The sequence below is a fragment of the Girardinichthys multiradiatus genome, chromosome 15 (genome assembly GCF_021462225.1).
Source record: "Girardinichthys multiradiatus isolate DD_20200921_A chromosome 15, DD_fGirMul_XY1, whole genome shotgun sequence".
NCBI lineage: Eukaryota > Metazoa > Chordata > Actinopteri > Cyprinodontiformes > Goodeidae > Girardinichthys > Girardinichthys multiradiatus.
In genome coordinates, this window is record NC_061808.1 from 40,115,832 (window position 1) to 40,140,540 (window position 24,709).

Genomic DNA, 24,709 nt, shown 5'->3' on the forward strand with positions numbered 1-24,709 from the left:
AGATGGATAAACTTTATCAGTTTATTATTTTACTTAGCTCCCCTGCACATGGCCCGTTCTGGGGTGGCCGGGCTCTGGCACCCTGTGGTTTGGTCTGGCGTCCCTGGCGGCCCCGCGCCGTTCCGGACCCTTTGTGGGGCTGCCTTGAGACGACATTGTTGTAAATAAGCGCTATATAAATAAATAAGCTGAAACTATCTCTGTAGTTACACTGCTATAGACTTAGGCTGCTGGAGGACATAATGACCACTTTCTGGCTCAGACTGGCTCAGAGTTTATCTGTTCTTTCTTTCTAGATGAAACAACTGAAGGAGCTACCTCCATTAATATTTACTTCTCCTTCCCATAGAAAGTACTCCTGGATCAGTGCTTCTTTGTTCTCTTTGTGTCTCTGCTCTGTTCTCTCAAACCCCCAGTCGGTCGTGGCAGATGGCTGCTCACACTGAGCCTGGTTCTGGTTCTGCTGGAGGTTTCTTCCTGTTAAAAAAGTTTTTATCCAATTTGAATAAATAACTGAATCTGACTGCACTGTTCAATGGTTACGATTAATTGGAATGTATGAACCTGACTGTTGTGAAGAGCCTTGAGACGACATGTGTTGTGAATTGGCTCTATATATATAAACTGCACTGAAACTGAACTGAATTAAAAAAGGAAAGAGAAAGAAATAAAAAACGAAGGGAAGAGGGAAAGTTGAAGAGTGTCACTGAATTATCTGCAAGGGTGCAAAGACAGAAAAGAAAGGAATGGAGGACAAGACAGAAAAAACACAGGATGATGAAAAGACAAAGAAGTAGCTGTTTGCAGGGACACGCCACCAAGCACCTTCAGTGAGAGTGAGGGGGAAAAAAGGGACCAAAAGAACAACAATCAGCAAATACATAAAATTAAAGAAATTGGAGGAGAAGATACCAGAAATGTAGAGGAATAAAGAAATATATATAAAGCAATATCAAAGACAAGGCAGAAGATAACCTCAGAATAGTTTAAATCCCCAAGATCGAAAACACAGATGGACACACAGAAGTAGAGATTTCCTAAACATGTGATAAAGACCCTACTTTTTCACAACAAACTCATGCATCAAATTAAAAAAAATACAAGTCTGTGAGCTACAAAGGCAAACATTCATTTAGAACATCTCTCACAACTGGGATACTGAGGAAGTACAAACTTGTCTCTACAATGAGAAAATGTGTTGGTGTCTCCCACAAAGTGTTCAACAAGACTGAAAACCACCCATGTCTTACCTTCACCTATCAGAAAAATCACAAGCAAAAAAACATGGACATAGTCAAAACATTTCTGAGTTGAAATGACAATAGTCGGATATCAACAGGGAAGAAGGAAACAATCACAATATTTAAAACAAAGAAACAAAAGAGGTTTCTGTCTGACACAATGCTGAATTTGTATCAGAAACTGATGCTCGAGATGCCTCATCTGAAGCTATCCTATTCGCTTTTGGATTAAGCCATTTTGGATTGTTGCTACAAACATCAGTAACAGGGAGACATGTGTTTGCAAAGTGCATGACAATGCCAAAATGAAAGCAGAGAGGCTTAAACAGCTTGGCATCATTAACTCACAGAGTGTGAACAAAGTGGCAGAGGAGTTGTGCTGTGACACACAGGTTAAGGCTTGTATGTACAGAGAATGTAGCTCACACATAGCGAAAAGACTTCAGGAGCAGGGGTCACATGGTGGTACCTGTTGCTCACAAAAAAAGAAGACTATGAAAAAGAAAAGGATGCTAAAAGAGAGACAATCACTGTGACAAAAACCATTAAACAGAGATGTGAGGCTAGCGCAGAGCACCTACTGGAAGATTTTGAAAAATAAATGAAAGAGAAGGTATGCAAGCACCTCTTCAATATCCAACAACAATAAACACAGCTGCAGTCTTTGCACAGATCTCAGAAAGAAGACGAGGCTATTCTTTACATTGAGTACACAGAAAATTGGAAGTGCAAATATTCAAAGGACGTACATCAAGTCCATTTTGAAGCATCTGTCCGAGCTACCGCACCCTGTTGGCAGTCAGACGGCTCGGAGCTCCACCGGTCCTTTAGAACCCCGGAAACAGTCACTCACTCTATCTAAAGACTGTTAAAGGAACGACAGTTTCTAACTTTTAGCTCCTTTAATCTAAATTAAGGCAGAGGAATGATTAGAGAGATCAGCGCTGAGGCTCCCGTCTCAGACCGTCGCCGTCTGTTAGAGGATGACGAAGAGCCTCGATAGAAGGTCACATATAGTTTTATATCTGGCACTCCAATGCAATGGATGTACCCTCCCTCAGTGATTATCAGTAGACTGTGTCACCATTGTGGTGTCTATCTGGTAGGTTGTGTAGTAGCAGGTGTCCATACTTAATCTAAGTGTGCTGTAGTTTTCTAATCAACCCAGTTATACCAGCTGCTCCACCATCAAACCCAGTGCCCCAGTTTCAAGTCATTTATGACAATCCTTGGGCCATTTATCCTTGTACTGTATGTTTATGAGCTTCTTATCCTATTGTAACAGAAGGGAAACATTAGAACTTATACTTTATATCATTATGGTATAAATGGGAAAAACAGCAATGAGCATATTAATAAAGGTTATTCCTAACAACCCCCCTGATGAGGTGTCATTTAATGGCACCTCACTAATTTAGATCAGTTAACCACCTAGGCACTGGGTAGTGGACCACCTGCAACTGGGTACCCACCCCCGAAACAATCATTCAACCCTGTATGTGTGTGTTAAATGTACAGGTCCTTCTCAAAATATTAGCATATTGTGATAAAGTTCATTATTTTCCATAATGTCATGATGAAAATTTAACATTCATATATTTTAGATTCATTGCACACTAACTGAAATATTTCAGGTCTTTTATTGTCTTAATATGGATGATTTTGGCATCCAGCTCATGAAAACCCAAAATTCCTATCTCACAAAATTAGCATATCATTAAAAGGGTCTCTAAACGAGCTATGAACCTAATCATCTGAATCAACGAGTTAACTCTAAACACCTGCAAAAGATTCCTGAGGCCTTTAAAACTCCCAGCCTGGTTCATCACTCAAAACCCCAATCATGGATAAGACTGCTGACCTGACTGCTGTCCAGAAGGCCACTATTGACACCCTCAAGCAAGAGGGTAAGATACAGAAAGAAATTTCTGAACGAATAGGCTGTTCCCAGAGTGCTGTATCAAGGCACCTCAGTGGGAAGTCTGTGGGAAGGAAAAAGTGTGGCAGAAAACGCTGCACAACGAGAAGAGGTGACCGGACCCTGAGGAAGATTGTGGAGAAGGGCCGATTCCAGACCTTGGGGGACCTGCGGAAGCAGTGGACTGAGTCTGGAGTAGAAACATCCAGAGCCACCGTGCACAGGCGTGTGCAGGAAATGGGCTACAGGTGCCGCATTCCCCAGGTCAAGCCACTTTTGAACCAGAAACAGTGGCAGAAGCGCCTGACCTGGGCTACAGAGAAGCAGCACTGGACTGTTGCTCAGTGGTCCAAAGTACTTTTTTCGGATGAAAGCAAATTCTGCATGTCATTCGGAAATCAAGGTGCCAGAGTCTGGAGGAAGACTGGGGAGAAGGAAATGCCAAAATGCCAGAAGTCCAGTGACAAGTACCCACAGTCAGTGATGGTCTGGGGTGCCGTGTCAGCTGCTGGTGTTGGTCCACTGTGTTTTATCAAGGGCAGGGTCAATGCAGCTAGCTATCAGGAGATTTTGGAGCACTTCATGCTTCCATCTGCTGAAAAGCTTTATGGAGATGAAGATTTCATTTTTCAGCACGACCTGGCACCTGCTCACAGTGCCAAAACCACTGGTAAATGGTTTACTGACCATGGTATTACTGTGCTCAATTGGCCTGCCAACTCTCCTGACCAGAACCCCATAGAGAATCTGTGGGATATTGTGAAGAGAACGTTGAGAGACTCAAGACCCAACACTCTGGATGAGCTAAAGGCCGCTATCGAAGCATCCTGGGCCTCCATAAGACCTCAGCAGTGCCACAGGCTGATTGCCTCCATGCCACACAATGAAGCAGTAATTTCTGCAAAAGGATTCCCGACCAAGTATTGAGTGCATAACTGTACATGATTATTTGAAGGTTGACGTTTCGTGTATTAAAAACACTTTTCTTTTATTGGTTGGATGAAATATGCTAATTTTGTGAGATAGGAATTTTGGGTTTTCATGAGCTGTATGCCAAAATCATCCGTATTAAGACAATAAAAGACCTGAAATATTTCAGTTAGTGTGCAATGAATCTAAAATATATGAATGTTAAATTTTCATCATGACATTATAGAAAATAATGAACTTTATCACAATATGCTAATATTTTGAGAAGGACCTGTATATGTGACCAGGGAATCTCCTTCCAGCTGTCACATGGTTCTGTCTAACATCATGTGAATCAGTTAATGTAGACCCTAAACGTTGATTTTCTTCGTCCATCTTCTCTGCCCCCTGAGAGACATCCATCCCCAAGTGTCTTTTGGCAGGTTCAGCTACCTGGAAAGTTTAGTCTTAAAATGGAATATAAAATCATATGTTCATACCGGGATGATTATGCCCAATTGTAGGTAAATATCAACTATTATCATTAAAACAGGCCACATAGTGGCTTAATCAAATGGATCTTAGTCAAAGATATTTCATCATGATCAAGAACAATGTACAATTAGAACCCTTTTCACTATAAAGCAGCCTCCATTTATTACCTAAAACGTGTCCTAAAAATCAACCTATGGAGAGGTGAACACATAACTAAAAATAACCTGTGAGGTCCTATTAATACTTTCATTCCTGATATTTGCTTAACTAATTTCACTTAATCAATCTGTCATTAACTTATCTGATTATCTGTACAGCATTCATACCATTAAATCAAATATTCTGATTCCTTTAATAACAACATTATTCATTAAGTCACAGAAATCTTTGTAAAGGATATTGGGTCAGACGGCAGCCCCCCTTTTCACTTATGGGTTATCCTCTGTCAATCCAGTGAGCCTGATCACGGCCCCCTCTTTCTTACACCCCTGACTTGAGGGGCCCGACCCCTTAACCATCGGCATCTGACAGGCGGTTGTCCCTCTCGGACCCCCTGACTCCATGAAGCCCATGGTTGTAGTCATGCCCCTAAGGATGTTGTGTAAGCTGTATCAGTGAGCGGTGCAGCAGATAAGCAACAAGGGCAGATATATTAATTAAGGCAGCAAAGAGATAATTAGAAAAGGCCACAGAATCATACATCCATAACAATCCCCCTGTTGAAGTGGGAAAAACCCACCTCACATCAATCAATGTGTCTAGTGTAAATGGACCCAAGCTAGAATATGGCAGGCAGTTCCTTCTGTCCGTTGCGTAACTCCGTCCCCCGAACGGAGTACCATCTCTCTGGTAACTGCCTGCAGCCCTCAGTGTGTGCACCCCCTCTATTTCCCATAGAACAGACCTATGCTGATGTGTGTCTGAAATTTAAATGATTAAAACATCGCAAATAGATAATAAAGCCCTGTTGAAAAATTTCAAACAACAAAAATAATAAAAAGCTAGAAGCACAGCAGAAATGAGCAGCACAATGTGTATCAGTATATTGTAGTCCCTGAATCGTAGACCCTGTTCAATTATCTATTGCAGTTGTCTGGTCCTCCTCATAGCACAGTATCATAATTTCTCCAGCACTTTGGTTTGGTTCCATGGGATCCACATCATCACTTGTGCTCAAATATTCAGTGGACAACATCAGTGTGCTCTGGCACCACATCCATTTGATATTCTGGTAATCTCAAACCTCTGGTATCAATGGAACCAATCGCACGATCAATACACCTGAGAATGAAAGCTGGAATACACGTTGCACAACAGCAAACACAACCTGCGATCACCACAACAGTCAATGACGTGAATATACTCACCAGTAGGTTTCCCCATTTTCCAAACCACGTCTCAAACATTTTTGTGAATTGTTCATTGATTCCTGAGTGTGATTTTAATTTAATGGATAGTGATTACAATCCTTTTAGGGCCTTCGTTAGAGATCCATCAGTTGCTGTAATTGTTGGGAATGAAAGAACAACAAGCCTCTCCAAAAACACCACACAACCTTCTTCTTTTGCTAGGATCATATCCAAAGCTATTCTATTTTGACATGAAATTATTTCAACATCCTGTTTACACAACCTTCAGCTGTCTTTCCTGTGTTGCCGTGGTGTCATTTAAAATATTAGAATCGGTTCTAACAGGAAGCAGTTTGTATTCTAGCAGACATATCAAATTCAAAAACATATTTTCTGAAAGGTTCCCGCTGATGAAGTCTGCCAATTGGTGTCAGGGCATCCTGGAGGGAGAGGGAATCCAGGGCACATCTTTCCTGTCCAGTCAATAGCAATTATTATTAATTATTAAAGCAATTATTCCCCATAAATCAGTTCTGTTCAGCAGCAAGTAAAAGTTCATGGCCTTGTATCAAGTTCATTTACAATCTAAGTTGCAAACATCATCCATAAATAAATAACTCAGAAGCACATAGGAAGATATCATTTCTACCATATGGAAGCTACACTCATTTATTTATTAGTGGGCGGGGCTAAAGTGATGTCATCTATTGACTGTGTCAACATGTCCATCATTAACTCATGATCATGTATACTACATTTCAAGTGGATCCGATGATGTACGAGGGAGATATAGCCCTTGAAGTGTCTTAGGTGGCGCTGTTGATCCAAATTCCAATGTAATCCAATAGAGGTGTTTGGGGGCTGATAAAGATCAACCATATTTATTTTGGAGTGAATCGGACCATGCCTGTGTAATTTAGAGCCAAACGTATGGCTGTGGCGTGGTATCAGAATTCGCCACGCCATCATAGCCACACCCTGCAGCCAAACCAGTCAGTACTGGTGACTATCTAAGAGCAACATGTTATCTGTTACTTGGGACACTTTCACGTTGATTTGGTGAAGAACATCAAACATTGACTCTCTAAAGGAAAACAGGACACTTCCTATTCTCAGAGGGCGGGGCTTCGATGATGTCAGCATCTGATCAGTGAATATTGTTGAGGCCTAGAGGCAGATCAATCCCAGAAGGTTTCAGGTCTCTGTGACCTTCCTTGTAGGAGCTATATCAATTGCATGTTTTATGGCGAGAAGTCAGATTTTGAGGCTTAGCCACGCCCACATACTTTCATGTATCAAAAAGCTTTTGATAACTTTTGATCCCCATTGCCTTAAGAGTAAACTGAGTGATTTTCAAGTCTCTAAGTGAAAAGCTGCAGGAGGAGTTCGCTCAGATATGCGGGCTAGACACGCCCAAAAAAGGGTCAAAATGGCAACTTCATTCCAAAATGGCCGACTTCCTGTGGGGTTTGGACCAATGCTCCAAGAGAGTTTTGTGTAGGTCCTGAGAAGTTACATAGGTGTACAAAATTTCACAATCCTCGGTCAAAGCATGGCTTGAGGCTGATTTTTTAAAGTTTTGTAGGGGGCGCTGTGGAGAAATTAAGCCACGCCCACCAAATATGTCATCAGATCTCTGTTGAGGACTGGACTGTGATCAATCCCATTAAATTTGGTGCAGATCAGATGATGTATGTTGAACTTAGAGCCAAACGTATGGCCATGGCGTGATGTCTGATTTTGCCGCGCCACTATGGCCACGCGCGTTTATGATCAGTCACTGTGCTTCAAACGAAGTTAGACCCACTAGTTATCTGTCTTCTGACACACTTTCAAGTTGATTGGGTCAAGAGGGTCAGAGAGGCACCTTTCCAAGTGAAAAAAGTGACTTCCTGTTCTCAGGGGGCGTGGTTTTGATGATGTCGTCATTTGAGATGGATCAATAATACCAGGTTTGGTGTATTTCAGCCAGTTTATGTGAAAGTAATTGCTGTTTGAAATTTGCGGCGAGAAGGCTAACTTTAAGGCCTGGTCCCGCCCCTTCAACATGCTCAAAATGTCACAATTTTGATAACTTTTAATCCCCAATGTCTTAACTGCATACTGACCAAATATGAAGCCGGTAGCTCAAAATCCCTAGGAGGAGTTCGTTAAAGTTCGACATGTATGAAAAGTGAACAACGTCCAAAAATGACCCTTTGACCCAAAATGGTCAACTTCCTGTTGGTTTTAGGGCATACCCATAATAGACTTTTTTTCCTGATTTGGGGGGGATCTACCTATGTACCAAATTTCAACTCTGTAGGACTTACCAGTTGGCCTATCTCACTTTAGGGGGCGCTGTAGAACCGTTTGGCCACGCCCATTTTCAAATTCATTAGAATACGACAATTTCACTAGGGGGACAATTTTCAGTGAAGTTTGGTGACTTTTTGAATATGTTAAGACCTCCCAAAAGGCAATTCATTTCTCAGATGAATAATAATAAGAAACATTCGAATTACAATAGGCTTTCGCAGCGTTTACTGCTCGAGCCTAATAAGAATTCCTACAATTACAATAGGCCCTTGCAGTTTTCCTGCTCGGGACTAATTACAGGTCCTTCTCAAAATATTAGCATATTGTGATAAAGTTCATTATTTTCCATAATGTCATGATGAAAATTTAACATTCATATATTTTAGATTCATTGCACACTAACTGAAATATTTCAGGTCTTTTATTGTCTTAATACGGATGATTTTGGCATACAGCTCATGAAAACCCAAAATTCCTATCTCACAAAATTAGCATATTTCATCCGACCAATAAAAGAAAAGTGTTTTTAATACAAAAAACGTCAACCTTCAAATAATCATGTACAGTTATGCACTCAATACTTGGTCGGGAATCCTTTGGCAGAAATGACTGCTTCAATGCGGCGTGGCATGGAGGCAATCAGCCTGTGGCACTGCTGAGGTCTTATGGAGGCCCAGGATGCTTCGATAGCGGCCTTTAGCTCATCCAGAGTGTTGGGTCTTGAGTCTCTCAACGTTCTCTTCACAATATCCCACAGATTCTCTATGGGGTTCAGGTCAGGAGAGTTGGCAGGCCAATTGAGCACAGTGATACCATGGTCAGTAAACCATTTACCAGTGGTTTTGGCACTGTGAGCAGGTGCCAGGTCGTGAAGAAAAATGAAATCTTCATCTCCATAAAGCTTTTCAGCAGATGGAAGCATGAAGTGCTCCACAATCTCCTGATAGCTAGCTGCATTGACCCTGCCCTTGATAAAACACAGTGGACCAACACCAGCAGCTGACACGGCACCCCAGACCATCACTGACTGTGGGTACTTGTCACTGGACTTCTGGCATTTTGGCATTTCCTTCTCCCCAGTCTTCCTCCAGACTCTGGCACCTTGATTTCCGAATGACATGCAGAATTAGCTTTCATCCGAAATAAGTACTTTGGACCACTGAGCAACAGTCCAGTGCTGCTTCTCTGTAGCCCAGGTCAGGCGCTTCTGCCGCTGTTTCTGGTTCAAAAGTGGCTTGACCTAGGGAATGCGGCACCTGTAGCCCATTTCCTGCACACGCCTGTGCACGGTGGCTCTGGATGTTTCTACTCCAGACTCAGTCCACTGCTTCCGCAGGTCCCCCAAGGTCTGGAATCGGCCCTTCTCCACAATCTTCCTCAGGGTCCGGTCACCTCTTCTCGTTGTGCAGCGTTTTCTGCCACACTTTTTTCTTCCCACAGACTTCCCACTGAGGTGCCTTGATACAGCACTCTGGGAACAGCCTATTCGTTCAGAAATTTATTTCTGTGTCTTACCCTCTTGCTTGAAGGTGTCAATAGTGGCCTTCTGGACAGCAGTCAGGTCTGCAGTCTTACCCATGATTGGGGTTTTGAGTGATGAACCAGGCTGGGAGATTTAAAGGCCTCAGGAATCTTTTGCAGGTGTTTAGAGTTAACTCGTTGATTCAGATGATTAGGTTCATAGCTCGTTTAGAGACCCTTTTAATGATATGCTAATTTTGTGAGATAGGAATTTTGGGTTTTCATGAGCTGTATGCCAAAATCATCCGTATTAAGACAATAAAAGACCTGAAATATTTCAGTTAGTGTGCAATGAATCTAAAATATATGAATGTTCAATTTTCATCATGACATTATGGAAAATAATGAACTTTATCACAATATGCTAATATTTTGAGAAGGACCTGTATTAGGATTTGATTTTACTTGTTTTATTGTGTCTGTACATTAATATGTATTTTATATTCAATCTTTTTCCATTTTGCATTGTTTTTATGATTGTGTACAGCACTTTGGTCCTGTCGGTGTATAAAGTGCTTTATAAATAAAGTTGGCATGGTATGGTATGATTATGAACAGTACACACACAAAATAAAGTAGACATTTTGTCCCACACTACCGTAGGTGGCGGTAATGCAAACAATATGACTCTTGCCAACCGCAGCCGTCCCCCAAAAAACAAGAAGAAGAGGAAGAACAGGAAGAAGAGGAAGAAGAAGAAAAGTCCGCGCATTGCGAACCTGTTGATGTTCAGCGGTTGTTTGTGAAGCAGGTGAGTTGTCAGCATGAACGTCTGCGGTATGTTTCTAACAGCAGGGTTCAGCCTGAGCCACTCTTTCAGTAACGGGACAATTTCCCAGCTGCACCGGAATCAGGTCAGTTTTACCTCCAGGTATTTGAGTCGGGAATAGAAATTAGTTAAAGATTTGGGAAGAAACAATGTGTGTAAGTAAACAAATTCAATTTGTTCCATAAACTTATGTTAAACAAAATAGACCATTTACTGCATCTAAACATTATCAAAATAAGTTACTGTTTTAAAAGCCAAAGCATACAATATGCACATCCGTGTCGTACAGATTTCTTTTATAGTAACTAATCTTAATATGTAACTGTCATGGAGGACGCATCGTTTCCAATCCGAGTTGATAACTGCTGGCGGGGATCAACTTGTGGCAGCAGCTGGCAGGCGCAGATGTTTCTGTGGGCGGGGCAACAATTGTAATCTCTATTAAGATTTTTGGGTCATTCCAGAATTGGAGGACAATACAGGCACCAACATTTTAAAAAACCGACCATTTATTTTATTTCATTTTTTTTCACGTTTTTCAGAAAAACTGGTAATAATCCATCATATAATTTGGTTTCATCCAGCTCAAACATGCACTGCACACTTTGTATGAGATATTTTATTCGTCATTGGCTATGTTTGGTACAACTCTGTTACACATATTTAGACACCTAAAAAACATATATTTCAAAATATTAATGAATAAACCTTTTATAATTAAATAAAGAGTATTACATTTTATTTGAATAACAATTTCATTTCAGATAATAGTTGCCCTTAATTTGAATTTAAGCAACTTTTGAAATCTATCTTACTCAACCTTCATTTTTCATGTTTGTTTTCTAATATTAATATTTTTTTATAGTTGCCAAAATAAATAATTAATACTATTAGTCAATTTATTGACATGTGACATGAGGTAACATTTTCTGGGGGACGAATGATGGTCAGAAGGTCCTCAAAGGGATACTGGTGGAGATCATCCCTCAACTGCCTGAAAGATTTGTTTCCCCCCACTCCTTGCATACATTTAATCTGGCAGTGGGTTCGATTCACCTGTTATACCGTCCCTTGGTAGATAGTACAGTCATACGACAAGATACACCATTTCCCCACCGCCTCTTGACTGTACCACTGCACTCTGTTGTGCTTTGGATGTGGCGCTAAGTGGTCATCAACTGGGTTAAAGCTAAAGCATTTTCTGGCAATCATACTCCAGATTTACTGTTGCAGAACACATGCAAGTGACGTCACAGTAAAGTATTTCCACATCTGCTGCATCACACCTTTGACATTAGTGCCTCTGCTTTTCAACAGTGCTCACTAGTGTGGGAGAATTCTGTAGAAATCAATTAAAAGTGACATAAAATGTCTATGAAAGCTACTGAAAATTATCGACATGATTTCATCTATTTGAGTCAATCATTCCATCCAGGAATTGTTACACAATTGGGGCCCCGTTTTAGAAAGCAGGGTTACTGAGATTTCAAGTCAGTTCTGGCATAAGTATGTGCATTCCTTGAGTTTTTGGTTTCAGAAAGCCAGGTAACCGTTACCCTGGGTCAAGTTACCCCTGCAACTTACTCTGTGAACCAACCCTGGTTAGTAGCAGGGTTTATTGAAGTAATACTGGGTTTGGTCTACTTTTTGCTGAGATATGGAACAAGGAAAGTGTAAGGAAGGGCATGATCTTTTCTGGGGGAGCCTGTAGACGTTGGAGCTCAAATACTCCGCAGAAATCTCCACCAGGAAAGGGTGATCAGACCCTGATTAGATACCTTATCATGTTCTGGTTGAATATATTTTCGAGCGTTATCGTTTTCGCCACGGTCAATTTATCTCATTCATATTTTCAGTTCTCGTTTTGTTTGTATAACACAATTGAGGCAGAAAATCATTCAAAGGCATCCGTACGTCGTGCTCTCAGGAATGTTATCGTTCCACGTACACCGTTACTGTATAGCAGAGGTTAACATGATCACAGACTATCAGTGGAGTCAGTTTGTCCTCCTTAGCAGAATGGTTCATGTGACGCGGGACACCTGGGTTCGATCCCTGATGGAGGTTGTGCTGAAGTTATGTTTTATTTTATTATCATCAGACACAAATAGCTTAGGTTAAGTTACATCTTATTTTCAACAGGAACCCCTGGAACATTTATAAAGTAGCTTAGCAATCTGATAAAACTGTGGGCAAGTAATAAAAGAAGAAGTTCACAAAATTGCAGGTATCAGTGAAAGCAATGATTTTGTCCGTATCACATTTTGAGATTACGTGCGTTATCTATTCATATATTTCTGGGTTTCTAGGCATAATTGGCTGCATACATGTCAGTTACATTCACTGCTCCTTCATTAAATAAGAGTTTTTTTGTTTTTTTTTATATATATACAGTTTTCATCTGCTGTACATACATTCCAATTAATCCTAACCATTGAACAGTGCAGTCAGATTCAGTTATTTATTCAAATTGGATAAAAAGTTTTTCTATCTAAGGAAACCCAGCAGATTGCATCCAGTCAGTGACTTGCAGCATTAACTCCTCCTTGATGAGCATGTAGAAACAGTGGACAGTCACTGGTGTTGACTTTGCAGCAATCCCTCATACTGAGCATGCATGTAGCGACAGTGGAGAGGAAAAACTCCCTTTTAACAGGAAGAAACCTCCAGCAGAACCAGAACCAGGCTCAGTGTGAGCGGCCATCTGCCACGACCGACTGGGGGTTAGAGAGAACAGAGCAGAGACACAAAGAGAACAAAGAAGCACTGATCCAGGAGTACTTTCTATGGGTTGGAAAAGTAAATGTTTGTGGATGTAGCTCCTTTAGTCATTTCACCTAGAAAGAAAGAATAGATAAACGCTGAGTTTAGAGAATGAAAGAGAGCTCATACAGTTAGTTACAGTAAAAGCTCGGTCAGTAGCTATGTCTAGGAGAGAGAAAGGATTAAACACTGAAAGGCAGGGCCAAGTGGATCTTCTGTTGAAGGTGAGCATTAAGTTGTTGCTAGCAGAAGCTTGGACGATGCCCCTCTCCAGAAAGGTGTCACAGATAGACACAGAGTGAGGCCAGATGTAGCTTCTAGGAAGAGAAAAGAGAGAGAACATAAAGTTAGAAACTGAAATAACAGCAAATAATGCAAAATTGGAGAGTAGTATGAGAATGTAACAGAGAGAGTGAAAGTGGTCATTATGTCCTCCAGCAGCCTAAGCTTATAGCAGCATAACTAGAGAGATAGCTCAGGATAACCTAAGCCACTGTAACTATAAGCTTTATCAAAAAGGAAAGTTTTAAGCCTAGCCTTAAAAGTAGACAGGGTGTCTGCCTCACGGACTAAAACTGGGAGCTGGTTCCACAGGAGAGGAGCCTGATAACTACAGGATCTGCCTCCCATTCTACTTCTAGAGACTAGTAATTACCAGTAAACCTGCAGTCTGAGAACAAAGTGCTCTGTTAGGAACATATGGAACAATCAGATCTCTGATGTATGATGGAGCTAGATCATTAAGGGCTTTACATGTGAGGAGGATAATTTTAAATTCTATTCTGGACTTAACAGGGAGCCAATGAAGGGAAGCTAAAGTAGGAGAAATATGATCTCTCTTTTTAATGTTCATCAGAACTCTTGCTGCAGCATTTTGAATCAGCTGAAGGCTTTTAACTGCATTTTGTGGACATCCTGATAGTAAAGAATTACAATAGTCCAGCCTTGAAGTAACAAATGCATGGACTAGTTTTTCAGCGTATAACAATGGCCACCAGTGGGCTCTAGATGGACAAGCGTTATCAGTTTATTATTTTACTTAGTACCCCTACACATAGCCCATTCTAAAATGTCCAAACTCTAACACTCAGTAGTTTATTCTAAACTCCCCAACAACCCTGCACCATTCCAAACCCTTTGTGAAGAGCTTTGAGATGACATGTGTTGTGAATTGGCGCTATATAAATAAAGCTGAATTGAATTAAATGTATTAATTTTATATACCATTCCTCATGTTGCTGTCTGTTACAGTCCAAGTAACACCAGATACAGCTGGATCACAGGTTATGGACTATCTGCCTACTTAGCTGCTATTTTGTACAGTCTTCTTTTAATTTGGGTGTTCTTTAAATCCGAGTTAACATATTATTTCACATCCCTCACATACAAAGTGATGGGAATAATGGCTTTACTAACGGCGTTACTTTTTTCAGTAACGTGTAATCACTAATTAAAAACTAATCACTTTTTCCATCGTTACATCGCCGTTACCGACAATTTGACAATGACAATGCCGGGCTTTTTAACCATACGAGCAGACAGAGATTTAAAGAGGAGTGGCAAATGTAAAGGAGGTGGACTGGCAGTACTTGTGAACAACAGATGGTGTAATCCAGGACATGTAACTGTGAAGTGTCATCTCTGCAGTCCAGATATTGAACTGTTGGCAGTAGGTTTTCGTCCATATTATTTACCCAGAGAGTTCACCAGTGTTATTTTGGCAACAGTTTACGTTCCACCTTCTGCTGTTGCTGACACTGCATGTGATGCCATCAGCTCAGTTGTTGCTAAGCTACAGACACAAAACCCCAATTTCTGGTGATTTTAACCACGCTTCACTCTCTGCTACACTTCCAACGTTTCAACAGTTTGTCACCTGCTCTACCAGAGAAAACAAAACATTGGATTTGTTTTATGCAAATGTCAATGACTCATACATCTCTACAGCAAGACCTCCTCTAGGCAAATTAGATCACAATCTTGTTTTTCTCTGCTCGAGATATAAGCCCCTTGTTCAGAGGCAACCTGTAATAAAGAGGACTGTGAGAAAATGGTTACAGGAAGCTGAAGAAGCTCTGCAAGGTTGCTTTGAGGCTACATACTGGGACGCACTGTGCCAGCCACATGGAGAGGACATCAATGCCATGACTGAGTGTGTAACCGACTATATAAACTTCTGTGTGGATAACATCATCCCCACCAGAACCGTGAGAGAAGAAGATCACAGGCTTCAATTAGAAGGATGATCAGACCGATGGAGGTCTGGACAGAGCCAATGAACTGAACACATTCTTCAATAGGTTCAGTTCAGAAACAAGCTCATCATCCTCCTCTCCTGCTCACAGCCAAACAGACATTCCACCTTCCTTTGACCCACAGGACCCACAGCTGTCCAGTAACACCTCAAATCTTTTATCTTCCACCTCAGCCCTAGACCCTTCTGCTTCTACATGTTTGCCTTCAACCATATCAGAAGATGCTGATGCTTCCTTTGCTTCCCCCTTCCACTTGTGTGTCTCAAGAAGTCAAGTGAAGATGCAACTGGAGAGACTGAATCGGAACAAGGCTGCAGGTCCAGATCATGTCAGCCCTAGAGTCCTGAAGGTCTGTGCAGAGCAGCTCTGTGGGATTCTGCAGCACCTCTTCTACCTCAGCCTGGCCCAGAAGAAGGTTCCGGTGTTGTGGAAGACCTCCTGTCTTGTTCCGGTACCAAAGAAAACTCACCCATCAGTCCTCAATGACTATAGACCTGTTGCCCTGACATCCCACATCATGAAGGTCCTAGAGAGACTCCTGTTGGCCCACCTGAGTAAGCAAACAGTAAACCATCAGGACCCCCTTCAGTTTGCTTATTGCTGTGGAGTTGGAGTTGAAGATGCCATCATACACCTGCTTCAACAAACCCAATGTCATCTGGACAAAGCCAGTAACACTGTGAGGATCATGTTATTTAATTTCTCCAGTGCATTTAATACAATCCAACCTGATTTTCTTTGTCAGAAACTCCAGAAGACTCAGGTGGAGGCCTCAACAATCTCCTGGATCAAAGACTACCTGACAAACAGACCACAGTTTGTGAGACTGAAGGGTTGTGAGTCTAACCAGGTAGTCAGCAGCACAGGAGCACCACAGGGGACTGTACTCTCACCATTACTTTTCACTCTGTACACCTGACCTCCAGGACCAGACAGACTCCTGTTATCTGCAGAAATACTCGGATGATTCTGCAGTCGTGGGGTGGATCAGAGATTGACAAGAAGCTGAGTACAGGAAGGTGGTGGACCGCTTTGTGGCATGGTGTGGAAACAATCATCTCATTTTGAACGTGACTAAAACAAAGGAGATGATTGTAGATTTTAAGAGAAACAGGAATAAGTCAAAAACTATTTCTATCATGGGAGAAGAAGTGGAGGTGGTGGAGGAGTATAAATACCTCGGTGTTCACCTGGACAACAGACTAGAGTGGAGATGCAACTGTGAAGCCATCCACAAGAAGGGACAGAGCAGACTGTACTTCTTGAGGAAGCTTAGGTCCTTTGGTGTTTGCAGCAAGATGCTGCATATCTTCTATAAGTCTGTTGTGGAAAGTGTGATCTCTTCTACCATCATCTGCTGGGGAAACAGCATCAGAGCCAGGGACTTAAAAAAGCTCAACAAGGTGATAAAGAAGGCTGGTTCTGTTCTGGGGACTCCTCTGGAACCTCTGGAGATCATTGTTGAGCATCCTCTTCATGAGACTGTCCTACAACAACAAGATTGTCTTCAGTTAGAGGCTTCTTCAGATCTGCTGTAAGACGGAGCGCTACAGGAGATCCTTCCTGCCCACAGCCCACAGCGTCTACAACGGCTCTTTGAAGAAACCTTCATAATGAGCTCCAACAACATTTAATTTCCCTTTGGGATTAATAAATTATTTTTGAATTGAATTGAAAGAAATCAATTAAATGGAGCACGTTAGAAACTAAAGCTACTCATTGAAGCTCTTGTCATCTGTCATCTAAGCTTTTTTTTTCTCTTTGAAAAGAGGATCGAGGGGCGAGACAGTCGCTTAAGTGATGATGATTGGCTAAGGTAAAGTAAGCTTTCATGGTAAGCCAGTAAGAGGCAGTGTTCAGTTTACATACAAACCACAAATGCACACGGCAGCCCTGCTCAGGCAAACTAGCAGATGTAAGCTGCAACAATGGCGGGTCTGGAGGGAAAGATTGTGTTTGGTCTATGTAATTCCACTTTATGCAACTGGCTTATGGAACCTAGAAACAAAATCTAAATTCATGGACATATTTAAACTTAATGCAAAAATTACTTTCCCTGTTAACTAGTTACTTTTCTAGTGGAGTAACTCAGTTACTAACTGTTACTGAATTACTCAGAACTAACTAAAGTAAGATAATACGCGTGTTGAATAAATCTTAAAGGAAAAACTAGAGACATTTTTCAAAACCGTTTATTTCACTTTATTCAACCTTTACAAACATTTGTGTTACTGACCCCGTTTTAAACTATCACTGTCACTAGTTGATCCAGGTCTGAATGTGCTTGATAGTTTTCCTGATTAGTTTTATGTACTCTTGTCAACAGGCTGCCTAACAAGTGGAATCCCCAGAACAGAACACACTGCAAATACATTAGATATGTATCATAACCTTTAGGGTGCTGTTATTTGACAGTAAGATTAGGAACCTTTCTTTTTTTTGGTTAGTCCATGTGGATATCACCACTGAGATACATACACCACAACACTGGCTGCTAACTTTGTGTTATTTACACATATATGTTACATATACAGGGGTTGGACAATGAAACTGAAACACCTGTCATTTTAGTGTGGGAGGTTTCATGGCTAAATTGGACCAGCCTGGTAGCCAGTCTTCATTGATTGCACCAGTAAGAGCAGAGTGTGAAGGTTCAATTAGCAGGGTAAGAGCACAGTTTTGCTCAAAATATTGAAATGCACACAACATTATGGGTGACATACCAGAGTTCAAAAGAGGACAAATTGTTGGTGCACGTCTTGCTGGCGCATCTGTGACCAAGACAGCAAGTCTTTGTGATGTATCAAGAGCCACGGTATCCAGGGTAATGTCAGCATACCACCAAGAAGGACGAACCACATCCAATAGGATTAACTGTGGACGCAAGAGGAAGCTGTCTGAAAGGGATGTTCGGGTGCTAACCCGGATTGTATCCAAAAAACATAAAACCACAGCTGCCCAAATCACAGCAGAATTAAATGTGCACCTCAACTCTCCTGTTTCCACCAGAACTGTCCGTCGGGAGCTCCACAGGGTCAATATACACGGCTGGGCTGCTATAGCCAAACCTTTGGTCGCTCATGCCAATGCCAAACGTCGGTTTCAATGGTGCAAGGAGCGCAAATCTTGGGCTGTGGACAATGTGAAACATGTATTGTTCTCTGATGAGTCTACCTTTACTGTTTTCCCCACATCCGGGAGAGTTACGGTGTGGAGAAACCCCAAAGAAGCGTACCACCCAAACTGTTGCATGCCCAGAGTGAAGCATGGGGGTGGATCAGTGATGGTTTGGGCTGCCATATCATGGCATTCCCTTGGCCCAATACTTGTGCTAGATGGGCGTGTCACTGCCAAGGACTACCGAACCATTCTTGAGGACCATGTGCATCCAATGGTTCAAACATTGTATCCTGAAGGCGGTGCCGTGTATCAGGATGACAATGCACCAATAGACACAGCAAGACTGGTGAAAGATTGGTTTGATGAACATGAAAGTGAAGTTGAACATCTCCCATGGCCTGCACAGTCACCAGATCTAAATATTATTGAGCCACTTTGGGGTGTTTTGGAGGAGCGAGTCAGGAAACGTTTTCCTCCACCAGTATCACGTAGTGACCTGGCCACTATCCTGCAAGAAGAATGGCTTAAAATCCCTCTGACCACTGTGCAGGACTTGTATATGTCATTCCCAACACGAATTGACGCTGTATTGGCCGCAAAAGGAGGCCCTACACCATACTAATAAATTATTGTGGTCTAAAACCAGGTGTTTCAGTTTCATTGTCCAACCCCTGTATATTTTATTGCAGTATAACTTCAGTTATTTACAACAGTTATTTTTAATCTGTTTTTGACATGTAAACACAAAAATGCCAAAGCAGCAGGTTTGTGATTTCGATTTTATTAGATTTGGTCCTTCAACACACAAACATATGCTGAGTCCAATATCAACATATACACTCATTGTGAGTACAGTATAGCTAAAAACAGTTCAAAAACAGTCCAATGTGGTTACATGACATAACATGATCTGTTCTTAACATGCCGCTCACACAACAGGTACTCTGTGAACAACACAGGGATTTCCATTTGGGATCTGGTGGGCTCTTAACTTTTCAACATGAAACAGTAAAGGGACAAATCATTTAGAGAACACATTTGATGGAAAATATTTTATACTTTTTAATGTTTTAGAAGAATCACATAGCATTGATAAAAATAATGTAAATGTAATAAGATAAAATCTATGATCCAGTCTAAATTTAAGATTAAACAAATTAACATAGAACTTAATGACAGTCTTGCAGGTTGCTGCGGCTGCTGGCATACGACTCTCAACATGCATTAAAAGTGTCATTTTATATATGCCAGGTACACAAAGTGTAGTCTAAGTAACATGTGGCAGATAATAAAACATTTTTCATATTTTTTGGAAGAAGTGTAATGGCAGTAGTTGGTGCTCAGATTGGTTTTAAGAATCTGCCAGTACTCAAATGTGGGAACAGTTTGAAAAAATGCGATATCAGTACATCCCTAGATGATGGGAAAGCAGTACTCAACACAGCCGAGATATGCTATTTCAATCAGTGGAACTCGTGGAAATATTATGGAATGTTGATATGACTCTGATAAAGGTAGATCTTTCTACCTGGTAAATACTGAAATCTGCCTTTTTTTCTTGGCTTTCAGATTTCATCCGCCTCACTATGTTGATAAACCCTGAAGAGGAAGCCCTGATTGGTCGAGTTTTTGAAACCTATCTGACAGACCATCATCATCATGACATTCTCCAGCTCATCACTGATATAAATGAAGATACTCATGTCTCTGTTGTGGTTAATGCCATGACATTGTTTGAAGCCAATATGGAGGTAAATTTCCTGATTTTTTTTTATAAAAGCAGAAGTAAATTCATGACCTTTTTATAGATTTTTGTTTTGTTGAGTTACCTGTTTTTTTTATTCAATTTGAGTAGTTAAATTAGCTGCTATCCTCTCAATGGCGTTGGGATGATCTGGATACATCCTGCATTGGTGCACTGATTTTAGCAACTTGCTGTCATTTGGTGATGGCTACGTGTTCTCAAAAAGTAACGAGTAAAAGTTATGAATCCCAAAAGTGGAAATTTAAAAGAAGTCAGTTTCTCTGTCCTATGTTTCAATGACTGAAGCTCAACATTCACAAACACTTAAACATAAACTTCCTTTAAGTTGTTCTTATGTTTTTATCAATAATGGCAATCAATCTATATGACATAAAACTTATATAAATGTAACCGATTCTTGCTGCACTCCAAAGTCTCAGAGCAGACCAAATAATCCCTCGACTCTGCGTTGTGTGATTTTTTGTGAAGGAAGGCAAGGAGTTTCTGGTTGAACAGACATTTTATTTCCTGCGTGAGAACATAACGGGTTCGTATCAGTGCAATCGGCTTCAGCTTCACACAGCACACTCTGGTGCAGCTTTCACAGACTGGCCAGATAACTAAAACAAAATTTACAATGTACAATAAAGAATATAATACAAAATGGTGTACCTGCGTGAGAACATAACGGGTTCGTATCAGTGCAATCGGCTTCAGCTTCGTACAGCACACTACAACAGAGCTTCATGTTAGCATTTAGCTTTCACATGCAGAGTGTCTTTCTATATTAAACAAACTGAAAAGTGGAAAAACTGGTGTCGAGTACATATCCAGTATGCACCCACCACACTCAATGTGTATAAATTCATAAAGACATGTTTTATGGATTGCTAATGTTTTTCAATGCTCTGTGCTGAAAAATGCAACTCACCTCTGGTGCAGCTTTCACAGTCTGGCACCGAATACCGTAGCCACCAGCATATAACCAGCCACACCGAGAGGGGTCGCTATTTCCCCATTGCACTTATACATAAAGCAAGTTGAATTGTACAACTTAACCTCTGTTACATAAACACAATTGAATTTAAGTTATTGAACAAACTCTGCTTATTGTATCTGTCTGTTGATATATCTATATACTTGCATTTTTATCCGTTTGTCTCCATCAGTCCTTATCTATTTCATCTTATTTCAAAAGTTGTTTTGCGAGCTTACTTAAAAAGTACTTCTATATGAACAAAAGTGTAATAACCTTTGTTTTGCAAACAATTTAAACAAATAAGATGCTCATTAACTGCAATGTAATAACCCATAAATTAATATGGTTTAATAGTTAACCAGATGTTTAAATAAACTCCAAAAGGAACCACAGCAAATAAATAAAGGACAAAGTCTGAACATTGAGACACTTTACAGTCTCTGACATTCATTTTGAGTTCATTTGTTCACTTTCTTCTGAGGCACGTGTTTAACATGGTAATGACAGAGAGAGTGAGAGCTGGATTTTATTTTGAAGTCCTCCCTCTGTTCCTGTCAGGAGCATTAAGACTGGCTCATTTATACATTTTTTAAAATTAAAATAAAGATGTGCTTTAAAGTGGATGCCAGAAATGCACACATAAAGAGCCAGGTAAATTACAACTTTGGTCAATGCGAGCTTCCATACAAGGGCATAAACCACCACAGTTTTTTCCTTTTCTTTTCTGCTCCGCATTCTCCAGCATTATTTAGAAAAAAAAACAAAAAACTTAACTTGACTGTTGGAGGAAGGGGCTCCGCCCTGCCCTTCCAATAAAACTACCATGGCGTTTCACCACGTTCTCCCCCTCCATGCTCCTCGAGTGTGAATCTGCATTACGCAGCCTTACATCAAGACTTAAATAGGCATCTTTTTCCACCTTAAGTTGGAAACAACATAGCTCTTCTCCCACCGTGATAAATCAGCAGTGTGTCAACACGTGCAGACTTTTAATAATTTACTACATGTGATTTTCTTGAGGGGGCAGGCGGTACTGTTGGCGGGGGGATGGGAGCCCCTCTAGGATTATGGTAGGGGAAACGCTGAAGTATCCCACCACTGATTAAAAACCAACTGGACCTCTGTTACACAGTCTTAAAAAATGCATGTTGGGCTGTCACCAGGGCTGTTTTGGGACTTTCTGACCACTGTCTGCTTCACCTCATTCCAACTAAAAACCTGTAAGCTGTGTTAGGAAGTGGACTGATGAATCAAACCAGATCTTACAGGCCTGCTTTGACTGCAAAAATTGAAATGTGCTTGAAGCTTCAGCCTCAGACTTAAATGGATTAGTCACTATGATCACACATCAGTTTTTGTGAGGATGTGTGTGCAGATCAAAACCATCGTAAAAAAAGAAAAAAAGACCATCGGTTTTTGTGAAAACGTGTGTGCATATCAAGATTTCTCGTATGTACAACAACAATAAACCATGGTGCATTTCAAATTTGAGGAAGCTGTGTCGGACCAAAGGTGAGGTTTACATCAGTGCGTTCCGTATAACCAGGCTATAGATCACTGAAGATGTGAAGAGGCTATTTTAGTGTCCAAAGACTAGGAAAGCTCCAGGACCTGATGGTGTGTCCACCTCCTGCCTGAGAGTCTGCTCTCACCAACTGGCCCTCATCTTCACTCAGATTTTCAACATGTCTGTGCAGCTCTGGAACGTTTCCGCGTGCTTCAAACGCTCCACCATAGTCTTAGTCCCTAAGAAATGCACCATCAGGGGGATTAAGGACTACAGGCCTGTCGCCCTGACGTCTGTGGTCATGAATTACTTCAAGCGACTGGTGTTGAAGCATCTATCACAAGCCCTCCTGCAGTTTGCTTGCTGGGCAAACAGGTCGGCAGATGATGCAGTCAACCTAGGACTACACTTCATTCTGCACCACCTTGACATACGCCAGGATCCTGTTTGTGGACTTCAGCTCTGCCTTCAACACCATCAACCCAGACATCCTTAACCAGAAGCCAATCTAGCTTACAGTCAGTGGATCGCCAGGTGTGTGACTAACCGGCAGCAGCGGGTGAGGCTGGGGAGCATCTTCTCCTGCACAAGAACCATCAGGAGTGGCTTGCCCCAAAGGTGTGTTCTCTCCCTGCTCATCTTCTACCTGTTCACAAATCACTACACCTCAGTGGACCGATCTTTGACACTCCTGAAGTGTGCAGATGGCACCACTGTTATTGGTCTGATCCAGGACAGTGATCAGTCTGCATACAGACAGGAGGTGGATTGGCTGATCCTGGAGCTTAACATCCTCAACGCTGTCTACTGTGGATCACTTCTGGTTCTTTGGAACCACCCTTTTTTAAATGGTCCTCACACAAAGACACTTTTTGGAATAAGCGCCAGCAGAGACTGTACTCCCTGTGGCAACTCAAGAAGTACAACGTACCACATGAGCTACTGCTCATCTTCTACACGACCATTGGATAGTCTGTCCTCTGTTTCTCAATCACTGTATGGTTTGGCTCATCCACAAAACTGGACATGTCCATACTGCAACGAACGATCAGGTCTTCAGAAAGGATCATCAGACCTTCCCTCCATCCAGGACTTGTACAGGACTAGGGTCAGGAAAAGGGCAGCTAACATCTCTGTAGACTCCACACATACTGGTCACAGGTGTTTAGACTTTTACCTTCAGGTGGCACTACATAACACTACTTTCAACAAAAAGAGTCGCCACAGAGACGGTTTCTTTCCCCAGATTGTCCCTCTGATGAACATAACAAACATCTTACACCCCGAGTAGTCTGCTAACCTGCTGACTACTCAGATGAGAGGTGCTGTCTGCAGCCTGTATCCAAGAAGACGGTGGAAGTGATATAGAGGCGAGGAGAGCAGAAAGGAGGTCTATATAACGCTTAAAGGATGTCCGAACACAAACAGCTCTTAAAGACTTTATTCTCTTTTCCATTTTATTCCCTCCCTGAATGTCAACGATGCTTGTCTGCTCACATATAAGCTGTTAGAAGATTTGGGGAAGGGCTTTTGGAAAAGAAGAACCTCTTCTTGTTTTTTTTGCTCTGTTCTCATTGGAGGACGCACGCGTTTTCTCTCCCTCCCTCTTGCCTGCTTCTATATCTGCTTTTGTCTGTGTTTTTCTCAGAGCCTCACTTTACATATCTTCCAAACTTGCAAATTATGGATTTGGTCAGCTGGTCTCTTAATGCAATTGATCAAATTTTTTCCACGGGAAGACAGGGTAAAGGAGAACCCTCTTGCCCAGCCGGTACATTCTTCTCTGGATACACAATGGATTCCTGGCAACAGTGGATGATTGTGTGCCTGACTACAATGAG

General features: G+C 41.4%; 1 protein-coding gene across 3 annotated transcripts in view; it reads left to right on the top strand.

The window, feature by feature from the left end:
* The first annotated feature begins 10,353 nt into the window (after positions 1 to 10,353).
* Positions 10,354 to 24,709, top strand: part of mcm9 (minichromosome maintenance 9 homologous recombination repair factor) — a 78,118-nt gene continuing 63,762 nt past the window's right edge. For 2 of the 3 annotated variants that reach the window (XM_047387063.1, XM_047387064.1), the window contains exons 1-2: positions 10,354 to 10,482; positions 20,208 to 20,389. In XM_047387063.1, the coding sequence (XP_047243019.1) occupies positions 20,225 to 20,389 (165 nt within the window). In that variant the 5' untranslated portion in view covers positions 10,354 to 10,482; positions 20,208 to 20,224. Of the gene's footprint in view, positions 10,586 to 20,207; positions 20,390 to 24,709 lie in introns of all 3 variants that reach the window. The other variant, XM_047387065.1, reaches the window with a different exon arrangement.